The 15143-nt window shown below is 48.1% G+C and overlaps 1 protein-coding gene across 1 annotated transcript; it reads right to left on the bottom strand.

Moving 5' to 3' along the window:
• Positions 1-5191: 5191 nt before the first annotated feature.
• LOC123371295 (C-X-C motif chemokine 10-like) lies at positions 5192-8969 on the bottom strand. Its single transcript, XM_045018724.1, has 4 exons — positions 8440-8969; positions 7471-7597; positions 6766-6855; positions 5192-5993 (listed from the first exon to the last, which is right to left on the bottom strand). Exons 1-4 carry the CDS (start codon positions 8498-8500, stop codon positions 5969-5971), a joined length of 303 nt encoding a protein of 100 aa, XP_044874659.1. The 5' UTR covers positions 8501-8969; the 3' UTR covers positions 5192-5968.
• Between the last annotated feature and the right edge of the window lie 6174 nt (positions 8970-15143).

Below are 15143 nucleotides of genomic sequence, written 5' to 3'. Positions count from 1 at the left end.
ACAGAATTGGCACCGGGGTTTGTTCCAGGGTTTGGTTCCTGGGTTAATGTTTTTGTTGTGTGGTGTGTAGTTGCTGGTGAGTATTTGCTTCAGGTTCGGGGGCTGTCTGTAAGCGAGGTCTGGCCTGTCCCCCAAGATCTGTGAGAGTGAGGGATCGTCCTTCAGTATAGGTTGTAGAGCCTTGATGATGCGCTGGAGAGGTTTTAGTTGGGAGCTGTAGGTAACGGCTAGTGGTGTTCTGTTACTTTCTTTGTTGGGCCTGGCTTGTAGTAGGTGACTTCTGGGTACCCTTCTGGTTCTATCAATCTGTTTCTTCACTTCACCAGGTGGGTACTGACCCCCCAATTGGTAAGGCAACTCCCATCCTTTCATGTGCTGTATATTTATACCTGCCTGCTGTATTTTCAGCAGTGTAGTGCTATGCAGTGTGAGTACAGGCCCTGGATTCTGGCCTTTAGCAATTGTTGTGTCTTCTGCTCTTTCACAACATATGAAATATGAAGGAACCACACAGGTTCAGTGAGGTCCAAATTGTGGTATATTAAAACTGTGTTAAAATTGTAGGGTATAACTTTAAATTTCGGGGAAGGAGTGGTTCCCCTGGTTCTGCTTGCAGGCTAGAGGGCTCTGTAGAGTAGTGTGTGAGTTGGGCCTAACACTAGCAGCAGTGAGTTTGCAGTCAGAAAGGCCTGTAGTAAGATAGGGTGAGTTGTTCCTTGCTGCTTTAGGGGCGAGACTGCTTTGTCTCCCTCTGTTTTTGGGTTTGTGATGGGGCGGACTGGCCCCACACCGGGACTGAGAGACTTAACCCTTCCCTTTTGGCAGAGACAGCCAAGCCCTTGAGGCTCCTCTGGGCATGCTCCAACTGGGAGTCGAGCATAAAAGCCTGCAGAGCCGCTCGGTCAGGGCTGGTGGCTGGGGAAGGAGGATGTCCAGCAGAAGCTCCAGCCCAGGAGCAGTGGTGACCCTTACAGGAGAGAGCTGAGGAGCCAGGAAGCAGGCCCAGAGAGTGGCAGCTGTTGGAACCCCAGGGAGTGCCGGGTGCTGAGGAACCTGAAGACCCAGATGCCACAGGGACTGCTACGTTTGAGAGGACTGGTAGGAAGTGACCCGGGGGAGGGAAGGGAGTGGTATCTACCACCACTCTGAGGGCAGCATGTTGCAGTAGGAGTCCCCGCTGACCCGTGGTGGATCACGCCGTCACTGACAGGGCCCTGGATTGGAGCCTGGTGAAAGCGGATGGGCCCCGGGCTCCCCTACCGGGGTCTCTAAGCCCCCCCCCTCATTGTGACAACAAAGTTCACTGACTCCTCTCTCACCCCAAAGGAGATAGATGGACTCCGGCCACTGGGCCATGCTATCCCCTGAGGGGAAGAGAATTTACAGAGATTCCGGCCATTAGGCCATGATGCTTTAGGAGCACACCATAGAGACTCCGGCCGCTAGGCCGCGCTACCCTGTCAGGGGAAAGAAGGGCAGAGAGACTCTGGCCACTAGGCTGTGCTCCTTTAGGAAGACACTATAGAGACTCCGACTGCTAGGCTGTGCTATCGCGCCAAGGGAAGAAAGTGCATAGAGACTCTGGCCATTGGGCCCTGCTGCTTTAGGAGCACACTATAGGGACTCCGGTCACTAGGCCACGCTATCCTACCAGGGGAAGCGGATTTCGAGGGACTCTGGCCATTGGGCCATACAGCCCTGACTACCGGGGTGGTAGTAAGACTGATGTAGATGCAGGGAGGAGGTTCACCCTCCTTTGAATCAAAGAGGTTGACGAGGTACAAAACCCACCACAGGGTTCTTGTGTGTTATAGTTCTGAACTCTAAGACCTAAAGAAGTGTTACGTTTGAAGGACCTGGCTGGAGGGCCACATCACTGGAAGAGGGAGACTGCCACATAGGCGGAACAGCCACCAGCAGGAGACACACACACACCCAGTGAAGAGAGAGCTGCTACACCACACCTGGCTATCAGGAGGCACCAGTTGACCCCTTCACAGGCCCCTAATCAGGAAAACACTTTAAGCACATACCTAAGTCTTATTTGCATCAGTGGGAAACCAACTGGTATGATACAGCATAACTGGGGGTTTCTACTCCAACTAAAATAAACTAAGAATCCCGTATTAGAGTGGCACGCCAAACAGATAAGCAACTGGGAGACCAAAAGGGCAGTGAAGCTTCCTGCCATTAATACAAAACAACTGTGGCATAAAAAAAGACATTGTGCTAGAAAATAATGAACTAAAATGGAAGAATCCTTTAGCCTTGAACGATATTCTGCAAGTTGAAGGGCTGAGTATTGTGTGAGAAGAGTCATCGATTCCAAGGCCAAAAGGGACCATTTTGATGATCTGGGCCATGTCTGTGATATGGAACTGTAGCAGCATAGCTACGGTGCTGTAGCTCTGCTACAATAACCCCATAGTATAGCTGCAGGCCACCGTGACATCACTGTAGGACAGATGTGGGCAAACTACGGCCCACGGGCCACATCCGGCCCATGGGACCATCCGGCCCGGCTCCCGAGCTCCCAGCCGGGGAGGCTACATCCCACCCCTCCCCTGCTGTCCCCCCTGCCCCGCAGCCATGCCACCATGTGGTCAGCACAGCTTGTGCCCGCCCTCCTCCCAGGCTTTCCAATAAGCCAGTCCTGCTGCTCTGAGCGGCATGGTAAGGGGGCCAGGGGGTTGAATAAGGGGCGGCAGGTTCCAAGGGACACTCGGGGGACAAGGAGCAGGGGGTGGTTGGATGGGGTGAAGGTTCTGGGGGTGGGGCAGTCAGGGGACAAGGAGATGTGGGGGCTGGATAGGGGGTGGGATTCCTGGGGGGGCCAGTCAGGGGATGGGGAGCAGGGGAGTTGGATAGGTGTGGGAGTTATGGGGGGCCTGTCCGGGCAGGGCTGTGGAAAGGGGTCAGGGCAGTTAGGGGACAGAGAGCAGGCAGGGTTGGATAGGGGTGAGGTCCTGGGGGAGTGTTAGGGGTGGGAGTCCCAGGAGGGGACGTTCAGGGGACAAGGAGCGGGGGGGTTGGATGGGTCGGTGGGTCTGAGGGAGGCAGTTAGGGGGCAGGAAGTGGGAGGGGCGGATAGGGAGTGGGGGGCCAGGCTGTTTGGGGAGGCACAGCCTTCCCTATCCAGCCCTCCATACTGTTTCCCAACCCCGACGTGGCCCTCGGGCCAAAAAGGTTGCCCACCCCTGCTGCACCTCTCCAAGCAGACGGTAGCTAGGTCAACAGAAGCATTCTTCTGTCAGCCTAGCTGCACCTACACGAGGGGTTCGGTCAACATAGCCACATGACTCAGGTATGTGAGAAATCCACCCCCCTGAGCAATGTAGCCATGCCGACCTAAACTTTAAGTGTAGACCAGGCCCTAATTTGACTTGTATCACACAGGCCATGGAACTTCACCAAAATAATTCCTTTGGTGCTAGAGTGTCTCTTTCAGAGAAAGATCCGATCGTGGTCTAAAAATTGACAGTGATGGGGAATCCACCACAACCTTTGGTAAATTGTTTCCAGGCCCAGATTTAAGGCAGGCAACCGAGATGACAGCCTGGGGTGCCGGAGTTTGGGGCACTGGGCTTGGGGTGCTGTTTTTATTGTACAGATCCTAGCATGCAAATTTATCATCTTATATGACAGGGATAAATCATGCATCAAAGTCGTGAAATGGGCTACAAATGCAATAAAAAATAAGGTGTTCGAAATTTTAACAAATGGGGGGGCACTGAAGATGCTCCTCGCCTGGGTTGCCATTTGCTGTAGGGCCAGGCTGGATTGATTCAATGGTTAATTACCCTCACTGTTAAAAAATTATACTTTATTTCCAGTCTGAATTTGTCTAGCTTCAGTTTCCAGCCACTGGATCGTGTTATACCCCAGGACTAAGCTTGGTATAAAGATTTGTACGAGACCAACATGTTTAGAAGAAGTATGGGCTTGTCTATGTAGGGAATTTAGTGGCATAATTATACTACGATATTTATACTGCCATAGTTATACTGGTATAAATCCCTGTGTAGACACACTAATCCAAGACTAAGAGTGCCTTTTTCCATTTTAGTTTGTCAGTTTAGGCCTTGTCTACACTACCAAGTTTTGTCACCAAAAACTGCCTTTTGGCGACAAAACAGCAAGAGCGTACACACTATAATGGGACTTTTGTCAGGAAAAACGCCCAATTTTGGTGAGAAAACCTTCCACCCCATGAGAGACTTTTGTCTTTTCCTCTCCCTTTATTGTTGACAAAGAGCCAACAGACACTGCTGATTGTTTTGTCGACAGAACTGGCTTCCGGCTGCCCTGATTGCTCTGCTCAGTGTTTTGATCTCTGCTGCCCTGCAGACATGCGCCGTCACCTTTCAAAGCCCCGGGAAGTATCTGTGTGCTGCTGAGGGTGCTGAGCAGCAAGGCCAGCGCTAGTCATGGGGCTCGTTGGGGCAGGCACAGTGACAGGTGCAGAATGCTTCATTACAGTGTTCCCGGTTAATAGGAATTGGTTGTATTAAAGGGAAAGAGCTGTCCCTGGCCAGCGGAGAGGGGATTCCAGCTGGCACCGGCAGGCCTCGTTCCCCTAAGGTGTTGGATACCCAGTTCCCACTGGAATCAGTAGGAATTAGGTACCTACGTACTTTGGAGGATCTGGGCCCCTGTGCTGCTCGTCTGGGACCAGCTCCTTTCTGTCACAGACCAGGGACACACGTCTCAGCCCCTTCGCGCTGCCACACCAAGGCAAAGAGCCGCCGTGTAAACAGGAATCAGGCCCAGAGCCTCTTCAAGGAGGTGCCCTCCTGTGAACTAGCTTTCCCGCCCCGCTTTGCCAAAGACCAAATGTGCTGACTTGACCTTCAGGAGAAGCTGCAACGCTTAGCTATTCTTCCAGGGTTTTCTTTGGGGTGACACGGAAAGGTAAGTAGATGAGTGGGGATGGGGTGCAGTTCTGGTGTTAAAGGTGTCGGAGGAGGACTTGAGAAAGTGCTGTTGGTTGCATATTGGTTCACTGTAGTGTGAAGGAATGTACACAAGCATTGAGCTTTCTATACGTGTATTTTTTCCAAATTAATATGGTAGGATATTAGCATTAATCCTCAGATGGAGTTACTCAACTGTAAATATATCTAGCACTATGAATGAAATTTCAGTTGATGAATGATTACATAGTACAAACTCCAAGGCAGCTGTTACAGTTTCAGTGTCTTTTATTCACTTTAATTCATTTATCTTTAAAAGGAGAAGTCTAACACAAGGAATGTTTGTGAATATTATATTACAGTCATTTGTTATATTACATTTCATAATGATCAGATGCATTTAATCTATGTAATAATTGTTTACACATCAGTTAAACACACAGTGTGATTCGCTTTAGATTATAAGCCTTCAATTTTATTTATAAAGCCTACAGACAAATGTTTCACATACCCTAGAACAACAATCATATGTGATATTATTATAAATAAACATGGAACATGTATGTCTAAGAATTACATTAATTTCAAACCGGGTAGAAAAACTAACTTGGAATTCTTAGTATGTGTTACCTGAGAATATTTTTATCTCCAAGTTATGTTTATTATAATAATATAATAACCCATCCCTGTGACTCAAAGAAATATTTGCTAATTAGATAAGCAGAATCAATCTATTACCACTTATAGCCACCAGGAGACCCCAAAGACAAACTGGGCCTTCACTGTCACTGGTTTGCCAGTAGGATTACTGAGGTTACAGAGGCCTCACTACATGTCCTGCTGTGACAGGCTCATGTTCCATCACAGTGTTGAGATGATGTCATACCCAGATGTCATCTTAATGGATGCAACGACTTTGTGCTGGGAACAACTTTCCTCAGCTGCAGCATTTGTATTTTAAAAGCTGTAGAGCCAGGTGGAGGAAACAGACAAGTTCATTGCTCACTGGAGAGGGAGCCTGAAGCGCTGTTGAAGTGATCTTTAGCTCTTCTCCTTTACAGGTGAGTGCTTTGTGAAGACCTGTCAAAATAAACACAGTGGGAACTTTATCCTTTCATTAGAATGTTTCTTTCTGGATTTCACATACAGAAGGGCTTGATTTTCCTCTCACACTAGCTTTATGCTGTGCCACTCCATTGGACTTACTCCAATTTACACCCATTTAAGTCACATCAGTATCAGGACCATCGAGTACTTGGTAGAACAGTAGGTTAAATTCAAAGGACCAGATTCTGCCACTGTTAAGCTGATTGGCACTTTACTCTATGAATAGTCCCGTTGCTTTCTATAGGATTACTTGTGGAGAACGGTGTTACTCAGCGAGGGTAAATGTGGCACAATCTAGTCCTAAAGGATTGTGATTTCTCAATAGGCATCATGGATGGCCATTCTTCCCAGCTTTTGAAGCCCACCCATGGGTAAAGATTCCCAAAATTAAGCACAAGTCAGTTTAGTACTGAGTCTGAGACACACAGGCTGTTTAAACTAACTTGTTTTTCCCTTTGAAAGTCTGCAGTGCATTTGACCTGCTCTTCTGCGTGAAGCAGGGGGTATTGCTGCAATGGGGAGTTCTGTATACCCCAGATACCTAATACTGTCTCCCAAGAAATCTGCCATTTTCTGGGGTTGCAATGCAGGTTTCTGAGGGTGCTGTGAGCAGTGGTTCAGGCACAGGCTGTGAAACTGCAGTGACCATCAATTGAGCGCAAAGTTGGATCTCACCAATGTATAAGAATAAAGCGAGCTCTTAAGCGCATGAGAGTTTTTCCCTGCAGACGGATGGGAAACCTACCTTTTCTTGATGAGGGCTGTCACCAACTTCTGAACCCATTTGGAATTAGGGTTCAAGCATCTTTGCTCTCCAGTGGGCTTCACTGTCGCACTGAAATGAACAAAGCAAAACAGAATTCATTTCCATACAATGGAAAGGTCACAATTGTCTTTGTTATCTGGGATCAGGGTCTGAATAGCAGGAGTCTGGCCCTCGGTGAGCTGAGTGATACGCTACATTGTCGCCATGAGCTGGGAGCGAATATACAATCAAAAGACCTCAAATCAGCTAAAGCATTAGAAGGATCTACCTGATGTATTTCTATGCACCCAGCAAGTGGGATCTAGGTTCTCATCTAGCCTCAGGGCCTGATTCCCTACAACCTGTGTAGTCATTGACCCCTGTGCCAAGGGAGTGCAGAAAATGCTCCTCCTCAGATCTGGGGTCAATGACTAAACAAGGCAGCGAGCCCTGGAGAATCCCACCCTCCAGGCTAGTCCTCAGTTGGTGTATTTCCATGGGAGTCTATGAAGCTGTGTTGATCACACCAGCTGATGATCTGGGCCTTAGGCTCTAGCCTCATTGCACTTCGCTTTGCTTGTCATACGGAGATGGACTTCAGAACCTGGGGTTACATTAAAGGGGGGAGGAATCCCCATATTTCCTGCCATTGCATCAAGCAGCCCCACTGAGTGGTGATAGCTGAGTGGTTAAGTCATTACTCACATGATCTCAACATGGTCACAGGAAGAGCTCTTGGGAATCACTTCTATTTTTCCTAAGGCTTTTCGCTGAATGAAATTAGAACCTTTGTCTATGCAGCTGCAACGTCCTTTTCCATAGGCCAACTGCCCTAAAAGAAATGGGCCCAGGAGAGCGAGAGATTAGAATGATATTAGATACCTGAGATGTTTTCAGTAAAATATATTTAAGTCGGTAGAGGAGAGGTTGAAAACACTCCATTTCAGCCTCAGGGCTGCAGAGTAATTTGTCCTGCAATGTTACCATGTGCATATTTACATTAGGCCAACGTCACAAAAAGCGCTACACTCTTTTGCCTTGATCTCCATTCGTTTGTTTACACTAGGCCCTTCTGAACTTCTTTCTCCCAGAGCTGAGAATTTCTTTTCTGTTATCAGTCTTGATTGGAAGTCAGAGGGCCTGATTCTGCTCTCACATGAGTCAATGGAAAATAGGAGTTGCCCCGGTGTAAAAGTGATGGGAGTGAATGAGCAGTTGGAACTAAAATCATTGTTGCTCACAAAGGGTCTGATCCAACACCCGTTGAAATCTGTGGGAAAGTTCCCACTGACCTGAATGTGCTTTGGATCAGGCCCAAACTGTCTTCCTCCGGTGATTAAAACAAGACAGAATTTGATAGACTGAGGCTGATTTCACATCCTTACAAACTAGGGGACAGTCTGGGCACAAATCCAAGCCTGCCGAAAACTCTCATATTTCCCTGCTAAATACAAGCTGATCAGTCTGAGTCCTGTGTGGACAACACACACCTTCTAGACATAAGCAGAGCGGACGGATGTTTGCGCGCTGCAGTAGAACATAAACCCTGAACCAAGATCACTTTTTTCCAACAAAAGGAATTTCCAACCATTTATTCTACACAGCTTTCCAGTGACTCACACCTCTGGCTTTCTCACAGTATTACATGTCTTTTGTGATATTGCTGCCTCTTACCTTGAATTTCAGCTGCAATCAGGAACAATGAACAAAGGACGACAGCCCAGCTTCCCTTCATGGTGATGAGAGTGAAGGTTCTTCTGTATTATTCTTGGATGTCTGGGAGAGATTGAGAAGTGCCTAAGAGAGTGTTTCCCAGTGTCCATTTATACACTAAGCCTTTTCCCTCCTTGATGCTGATTGGTCTTGATTATTGCCAAGACAGCTAAAATATCCAGAGATTATTCAAGCTGTATGGGAAAGTCCCAGCAGGTGACAGAATGGCTTTGCTTTGCCAGCTGTTCCCTTTTAATTGAAATTCCTGATTTCTCATAAGGACTCAAACTAGGTTTCACTTTCAGTGAGTGTTAGGAAGTGATCCACGCACGCCTCTATGTGTGCAGGGAGCGGAGCTGCCTTTTTGCTCTCCTAGGCAAACATAACACAGGGGAAATTCCTGAAGTGAAAGCCACAAATAAACATTGTGTGGGGTGAGGAGTCGGGGGAAGGGAGTCAAGTTATCTCAGCTCCTGTCCCTCCATTAAGGGTGCCCTGTTTTCTCATATCTCCTAGGAATCTTGCTCAGAAACATGGTCTGAAGTTTTCACTACAAATTCTCTGCACGTGTGAAGGACTTACTCATAGGAAAATAGTGCAGTATTTCTGTTTAATATTTAAAAGCCCCAAAGCTGAGTCAACTCACATTTAGGATTAAGGGACTGGAGTTGAGATAATCTGACTCTGTTTTTTCTGTCCCACTCCTGAAATATTTTGAGGGGATTTAACTTTAAGAAATTGCCATGGATTAATGTCTCTTGTGAGATCACCCAGACAGCTCCCTGCACACATCCCAGGTGTGGGCTGATTATTTCCTAAGAGTCACAGAAAATGAAACCTACTTAGTGTTCTGATGAGAAAAGAGGTGTTTAAATGAAAAGGGAACAGCCAGCAAAAACAAAAAATTCCACAGGCTTTTGTGACTTCCCCACCTAGACTGTATACTCTCTACTTAGTTTAATTTACAAGGCAATATTTTCAGTGATACTGCACAAGGAGTGTGGTGCTATGTAGTATGAGTACGGACCCTGGATTCTGGTCTTTAGCAATTGTTGTGTCTTCTGCTCTTTCACAACATATAAATATGAAGGAATGACACAGGTTCAGTGAGGTCCAAATTGTGGTATATTAAAACTGTGTTTAAAATTGTAGGTTATAACTTTAAATTTCAGGGAGGGGGTGGTTCACCTGGTCCTGCTTCCAGGCTAGAGGGCTCTGTAATGTAGTGTGTGAGCTGGGCCTAACACTAGCAGCAGTGAGTTTGCAGTCAGAAAGGCCTGTACTAAGATAGGGTGAGTTGTTCCTCCCTGCTCTCGGGAGCAGCCTGCTTTGTCTCCTTCTGTTTTGGGGTTCTTGTGTGTTATAGTTCTGATCTCTAAGACATAAAGAAGTGTTACATTTGAAGGGACCTGGCTGGAGGGCCACATCACTGGAAGAGGCAGACTGCCACACAGGCGGAACAGCCACCAGCAGAAGACACACACACACCCAGTGAAGAGAGAGCTGCTACACCACACCTGGCTATAAGGAGACACCAGTTGACCCCTTCACAGGCCCCTAATCAGGAAAACACTTTAAGCACATACCTAAGTCTTATTTGCATCAGTGGGAAACCAACTGATGTGATACAGCTGTGGAAGTAGAGAAAGATCTGACACGGATTTGTAGGGGATCTTAATGCATGACAGTCTCTGTTAGCCAGAGTTAGGCTAACTGTAACCCTAATAATGTGAGATTTGTAGAAGCAAGGATTGTGTGAGGCGAGTGGAAAAGAACTGTGTGAGAAGTTGTTTTTCAACCTTGTGTAGATAATACAATATGTAGACTGGCGTCTCTTAAGTGAGAAAAACAAGATCTCAGGATGACCTAGGTATAAACAAAATGCAGCTGTTGCTTATTATTGTCTGTAACAAATGTATAAAGGCTTGCTATAATTGTTTACCTGTTGAGAGTCCTGTCTAGGAAGGGGAGACCCTATGTCCTAGTGCACTCTCTCCCTGTTGTAGCTGCTAAACAGAAGAAAGTATCTGACTCTGCTGCACCCAAACAAAAAGCGAGAACGGAGTTTTTCTCCGACACAGCATATCTGGGGATTTCCACGGTAACTAAAATAAACTCAGAATTCCGTATTAGAGTGGTATGCCAAATAGATAACAAGCAATTAGGAGACCGAAAGGGCAGTGGAGCTTCCTGCCATTAATACAAAACAACTGTGGCATAAAAAAAGACATTGTGCTAGAAAATAATGAACTAAAATGGAAGAATCATTTAGCCTCGAATGATATTCTGCATATTGAAGGACTGAGTATTTCTTGTGTGAGAAAAGTCATCGATTCCAAGGCCAAAAGGGACCATCTAGGCCACATCTTCGATATGGGACAATAGCAGCATAGCTACAGTGCTGGAGCTACGCCGCAATAACCCCATAGTATAGATGCAGGCACCGTGACATCACTGTAGGAGCTCCACCTCTCCAAGCGGGCGGTAGCTAGGTCAACAGAAGCATTCTTCTGTCAGCCTAGCTGCACCTACATGGGGGGTTCGGTCAACATAGCCACATGACTCAGGTGTGTGAAAAATCCACCCCCCTGAGCAATGTAGCCATGCCGACCTAAACTTTGTGTAGACCAGGCCCTAGTCTGACTTTTGTCGTGCAGACCATAGAACTTCCTCAAAGTAATTCCTTTTGGGCTAGAACAACGAGGAGTCCTTGTGGCACCTTAGAGACTAACAAATTTATTTAGGCATAAGCTTTCATGAGCAAAAACCCACTTCATCAGCTGCATGGAGTGGAAAATATAGGAGCAGGTATAAATACATGAAAGGATGGGAGTTGCCTTACCAAGTGTGAGGTCAGTCTAACGAGATAATTCACTTAACAGCAGAATACCAAGGGAAGAAATATAACTTTTGAAGTGGTAATGAGAGTGGCCATTTCAGACAGTTGACAAGAATGTGTGAGTAAAAGTAGGGGGAAATTAGTATTGGGGAAATTAGGTTTATGTTTTGTAATGACCCAACCACTCCAAGTCTTTATTCAGGCCTAATCTGATGGTGTCCAGTTTGCAAATTAATTCCAGTTCTGCAGTTTCACGTTGGAGTCTGTTTTTGACTTTTTTTTGTTGAAGAATTGCCACTTTTAAGTGTGTTATTGAGTGACCAGGGAGATTGAAGTGCTCTCCTACTGGTTTTTGAATGTTATGATTCCTGATGTCAGATTTGTGTCCATTTATTCTTTTGTCTAGAGACTGTCTGGTTTGGCCAATGTACATGGCAGAGGGGCATTGCTGGCACATGATGTCATATATCACATTGGTAGATGTGCAGGTGAATGATCCCCGGATGGTGTGGCTGATGTGGTTAGGTCCTGTGATGGTGACCCTTGAATAGATATATGTACAGAGTTGGCACCGGGGTTTGTTGCAGGGTTTGGTTCCTGGGTGAATGTTTTTGTTGTGTGGTTGCTGGTGAGTATTTGCTTCAGGTTGGGGAGCTGTCTGTAAGCGAGGTCTGGCCTGTCTCCAAGGTCTGTGAGAGTGAGGGATCGTCCTTCAGGATAGGTTGTAGATCCTTGTTGATGCGCTGGAGAGGTTTTAGTTGGGGGCTGTAGGCAGTGGTGAGCTGGAGCCAGTTCCCACCGGTTCGCAAGAACTGGTGGTTAAATTTAGAAGCCGGTGTAGAACCGGCTGTTAAAGGGGCAGGTGGGTGGGCAATCAACTGCGGTCCGCGTGCCCATTCTGTCCCTGGCCTGAGCTCCCAGCTGAGGAGGCTCCCCCAGCCCCTCCTTGGCTTCCCCTCTCCTCGCAGAGCCACCGCATGCCGAGCCGCCGGCACCAGTGCTCTGGGCAGCTCTGCAGCTCCTGCCGCTTGGAGGAGCAAGATAAGGTGGGGGCTGCGAGCTCCAGCGGGCCACGCGGCATCCTTACACACTGCCCTGAGCAGCGTGGTAAGGGGGCTAGGCCGGGCCTGGGAGGAGGGGTTGGATAAGGCAGGGGCCGGGCAGGGAGCAGTTGGAGGGGGCGGAGGTTCTGGTGGGGGAGGTCAGGGGATGGGGAACGAAGCGGGTTCGGGTAGGCATGAGTTCTGGGGGTCTGTCGGGGTGGTGGTGGATGGGATCAGGGGAGTCAGGGGACAGGGAGCGGGGTGAATTGGGTAGGGGGTGGGGAGGGGTTCTGGGGCAGTTAGGGTGGGGGGTCTCGGGAGGGGGTGGGCAGGGGACAAGGAGCGGGGAGGGGTAATGGGTTGCTTGCGGCCCTTGCGGGTTCTGAGAGGAGCAGTCGGGGGCAGGACATGGGTGGGGGTCAGATGTGGGGGTCAGGCTGTTTTGGGAGGCACAGCCTTCCCTACCCGGCCCCCAATACAATTTTGCAACCCCGATGTGCAGGGCCGGTTTTAGGAAGTGCGGGGCCCGATTCGAACAGTTTCAATGGAGCCCCGGCAGGGATTACTAAAAAAAAACACGTAATAAAACATGTGGGGCCTGTACTCACCGGGCGGCACTCCGAGTCTTTGGCGGCACTTTGGCGGCGGGTCCTTCACTCGCTCCGGGTCTTCAGCAGCACTGAAGGAGCCGCTGCCGAAGTGCCACCGAAGACCCGGTAGGGAACCAGTTGTTAAGATTTTGGCAGCTCATCACTGGCTGTAGGTGACGGCTAGTGGTGTTCTGTTACTTTCTTTGTTGGTCCTGTCTTGTAGTAGGTGACTTCTGGGTACCCTTCTGGCTCTGTCAATCTGTTTCTTCACTTCACCGGGGGGGGTACTGTAGTTTTAAGAACACTTGATAGAGATCCTGTAGGTGTTTGTCTCTGTCTGAGGGATCGGAGCAAATGTGGTTGTATCTTAGAGCTTGGCTGTAGACAATGGATTGTGTGATGTGATCTGGATGAAAGCTGGAGGCATGTAGGTAAGTATAGCGGTCAGTAGATGTCCCATATAGGGTGGTGTTTATGTGACCATCACTTATTAGCACTGTAACAAGAACAGAACCTAGTGAAAATGTCCCTGCAATGGTGACTGTCAGAGAGCATTTTCTAGAATGTATTGACATTGATGATACTACAGGAGCTGGTATGACAAATGTACTTCTTAAAAAGCTGGAAGATACAGGAATTGCGATAGCTAACATGAGAGATCAGGGCTACGATAATGGTGCCAACATGAGAGGAAAGAACAGAGGAGTGCAGACACAGATCCGAGAGTTAAACCCTCGAGGTTTTTTTGTCCCATGCAGTTCTCATTCATTGAACTTGGTGGTCAGTGATGCAGCATCAGCTTCTAGTGAGGCTGCTGAATTTTTTAATGTAATTCAAAGCATCTATGTATTTTTCTCCGTATCAACTCATCGATGGCAAATTTTGAAGCAACATCTGGGAACATCCTCTCTGACACTGACCACTGAGTGCCACACAATGGGAAAGTCGAGTGGAGGAGATAAAGCCTATCAAACAGCAAATTGGGAAGATAGATGATACCATAGTTGCCATTATGGAGGATAATGCTATGACAGAAACTGTTCATGGGAGAACAGTGGCAGAGGGAAATGGAATCACCAGAAACATACATACCTTCAAATTTCTGTGTGGCTTAGTGTTGTGGCATGACATACTGTTTGAAATACATGTTGTAAGCAAGAGACTCCAAGGTGTTGACCTTGTTATATCTGGAGCAATGGAACAACTAGACAAAGCAAAGTCACACCCTGGGGCAGTTCTAGCAATTTCGCCGCCCCAAGCATGGCGGCACGCTGCGGGGGGGGGCGCTCTGGCGGTCGCCGGTCCCGCAGCTCCGGTGGACCTCCTGCAGACGTGCCTGCAGAGGGTCCGCTGGTCCCGCGGCTCCGGTGGAGCATCCGCAGGCACGCCTGCGGGAGGTCCACCAGAGCTGCTTGCTGCCCTCCCGGCGACCGGCGGAGCACCTCCTGCGGCATGTCGCCCCAAGCACGCGCTTGGCGTGCTGGGGTCTGGAGCCGGCCCTGGTCACACCTACAGTCTTACCGGTCAGATGAGGGATTTCAAAACGTTCTGAAGAGTGCACACAAGTTGGCAGAAGAACTTCACACTGAATCTATTTTCCCACCCATTCGAGAATACAAGAGTCACCAAAGAAGAAATTTTGATTACGAAGCACGGGATAATCCCATAAGAGACCCCAAACAACAATTCAAAGTTGAATTCTTTAACCAGGTGCTAGATTGTGCAATACAGTCAGTTGAAGAACGTTTCATGCAGCTCAAGGAACACAGCAGTGTATTTGGGATGTTGTATGATGTTCCAAAACTCCTCACTCTACCTGAAGAAGACCTACACCAGCAATGCAGGGCACTAGAGACAGTGCTGGCACATGATGACATGCGCGGTATTGATGCGAGTGATTTAGGTGATGAACTGAAAGCCCTTTCAAGATACATTTCAGCAGGCTCAACTCCAAAGGCTGTTCTGGAATAGATGTGCACAGATAAGATGACCACCCTCTTCCCAAATGCTTTTGTTGTTCTGCACATACTTCTAACGCTTCCGGTAACAGTTGCCAGTGGAGAACGCAGCTTCTCCAAGCTGAAGTTAATAAAAACACATTTGTGCTTCACAATGACACAAGAGAGGCTGGTCGGCCTTGCAACCATCTCAATAGAGCATGAGCTGGCCCAGACTGTGGACCTTCAGCAGGCA

This window comes from Mauremys mutica, chromosome 5 (genome assembly GCF_020497125.1).
Source record: "Mauremys mutica isolate MM-2020 ecotype Southern chromosome 5, ASM2049712v1, whole genome shotgun sequence".
Lineage (NCBI taxonomy): Eukaryota > Metazoa > Chordata > Testudines > Geoemydidae > Mauremys > Mauremys mutica.
The sequence above is the reverse complement of the archived record's forward strand: the minus strand, read 5'-3'. Positions and strand labels throughout refer to the sequence as shown.

What these genes read in the sequence shown, in the direction of transcription:
- LOC123371295 (XM_045018724.1), bottom strand. Translation starts at nt 8,500, where the DNA reads ATGAAGGGAAGCTGGGCTGTCGTCCTTTGTTCATTGTTCCTGATTGCA. An exon ending in GATTGCAGCTGAAATTCAAG is followed by an intron (nt 7,598 to 8,439) that starts GTAAGAGGCAGC and finishes CATTTCTTTTAG; the next exon opens with GGCAGTTGGCCTATGGAAAA. An exon ending in ACAGCCCTCATCAAGAAAAG is followed by an intron (nt 5,994 to 6,765) that starts GTAGGTTTCCCA and finishes TTATTTTGACAG; the next exon opens with GTCTTCACAAAGCACTCACC.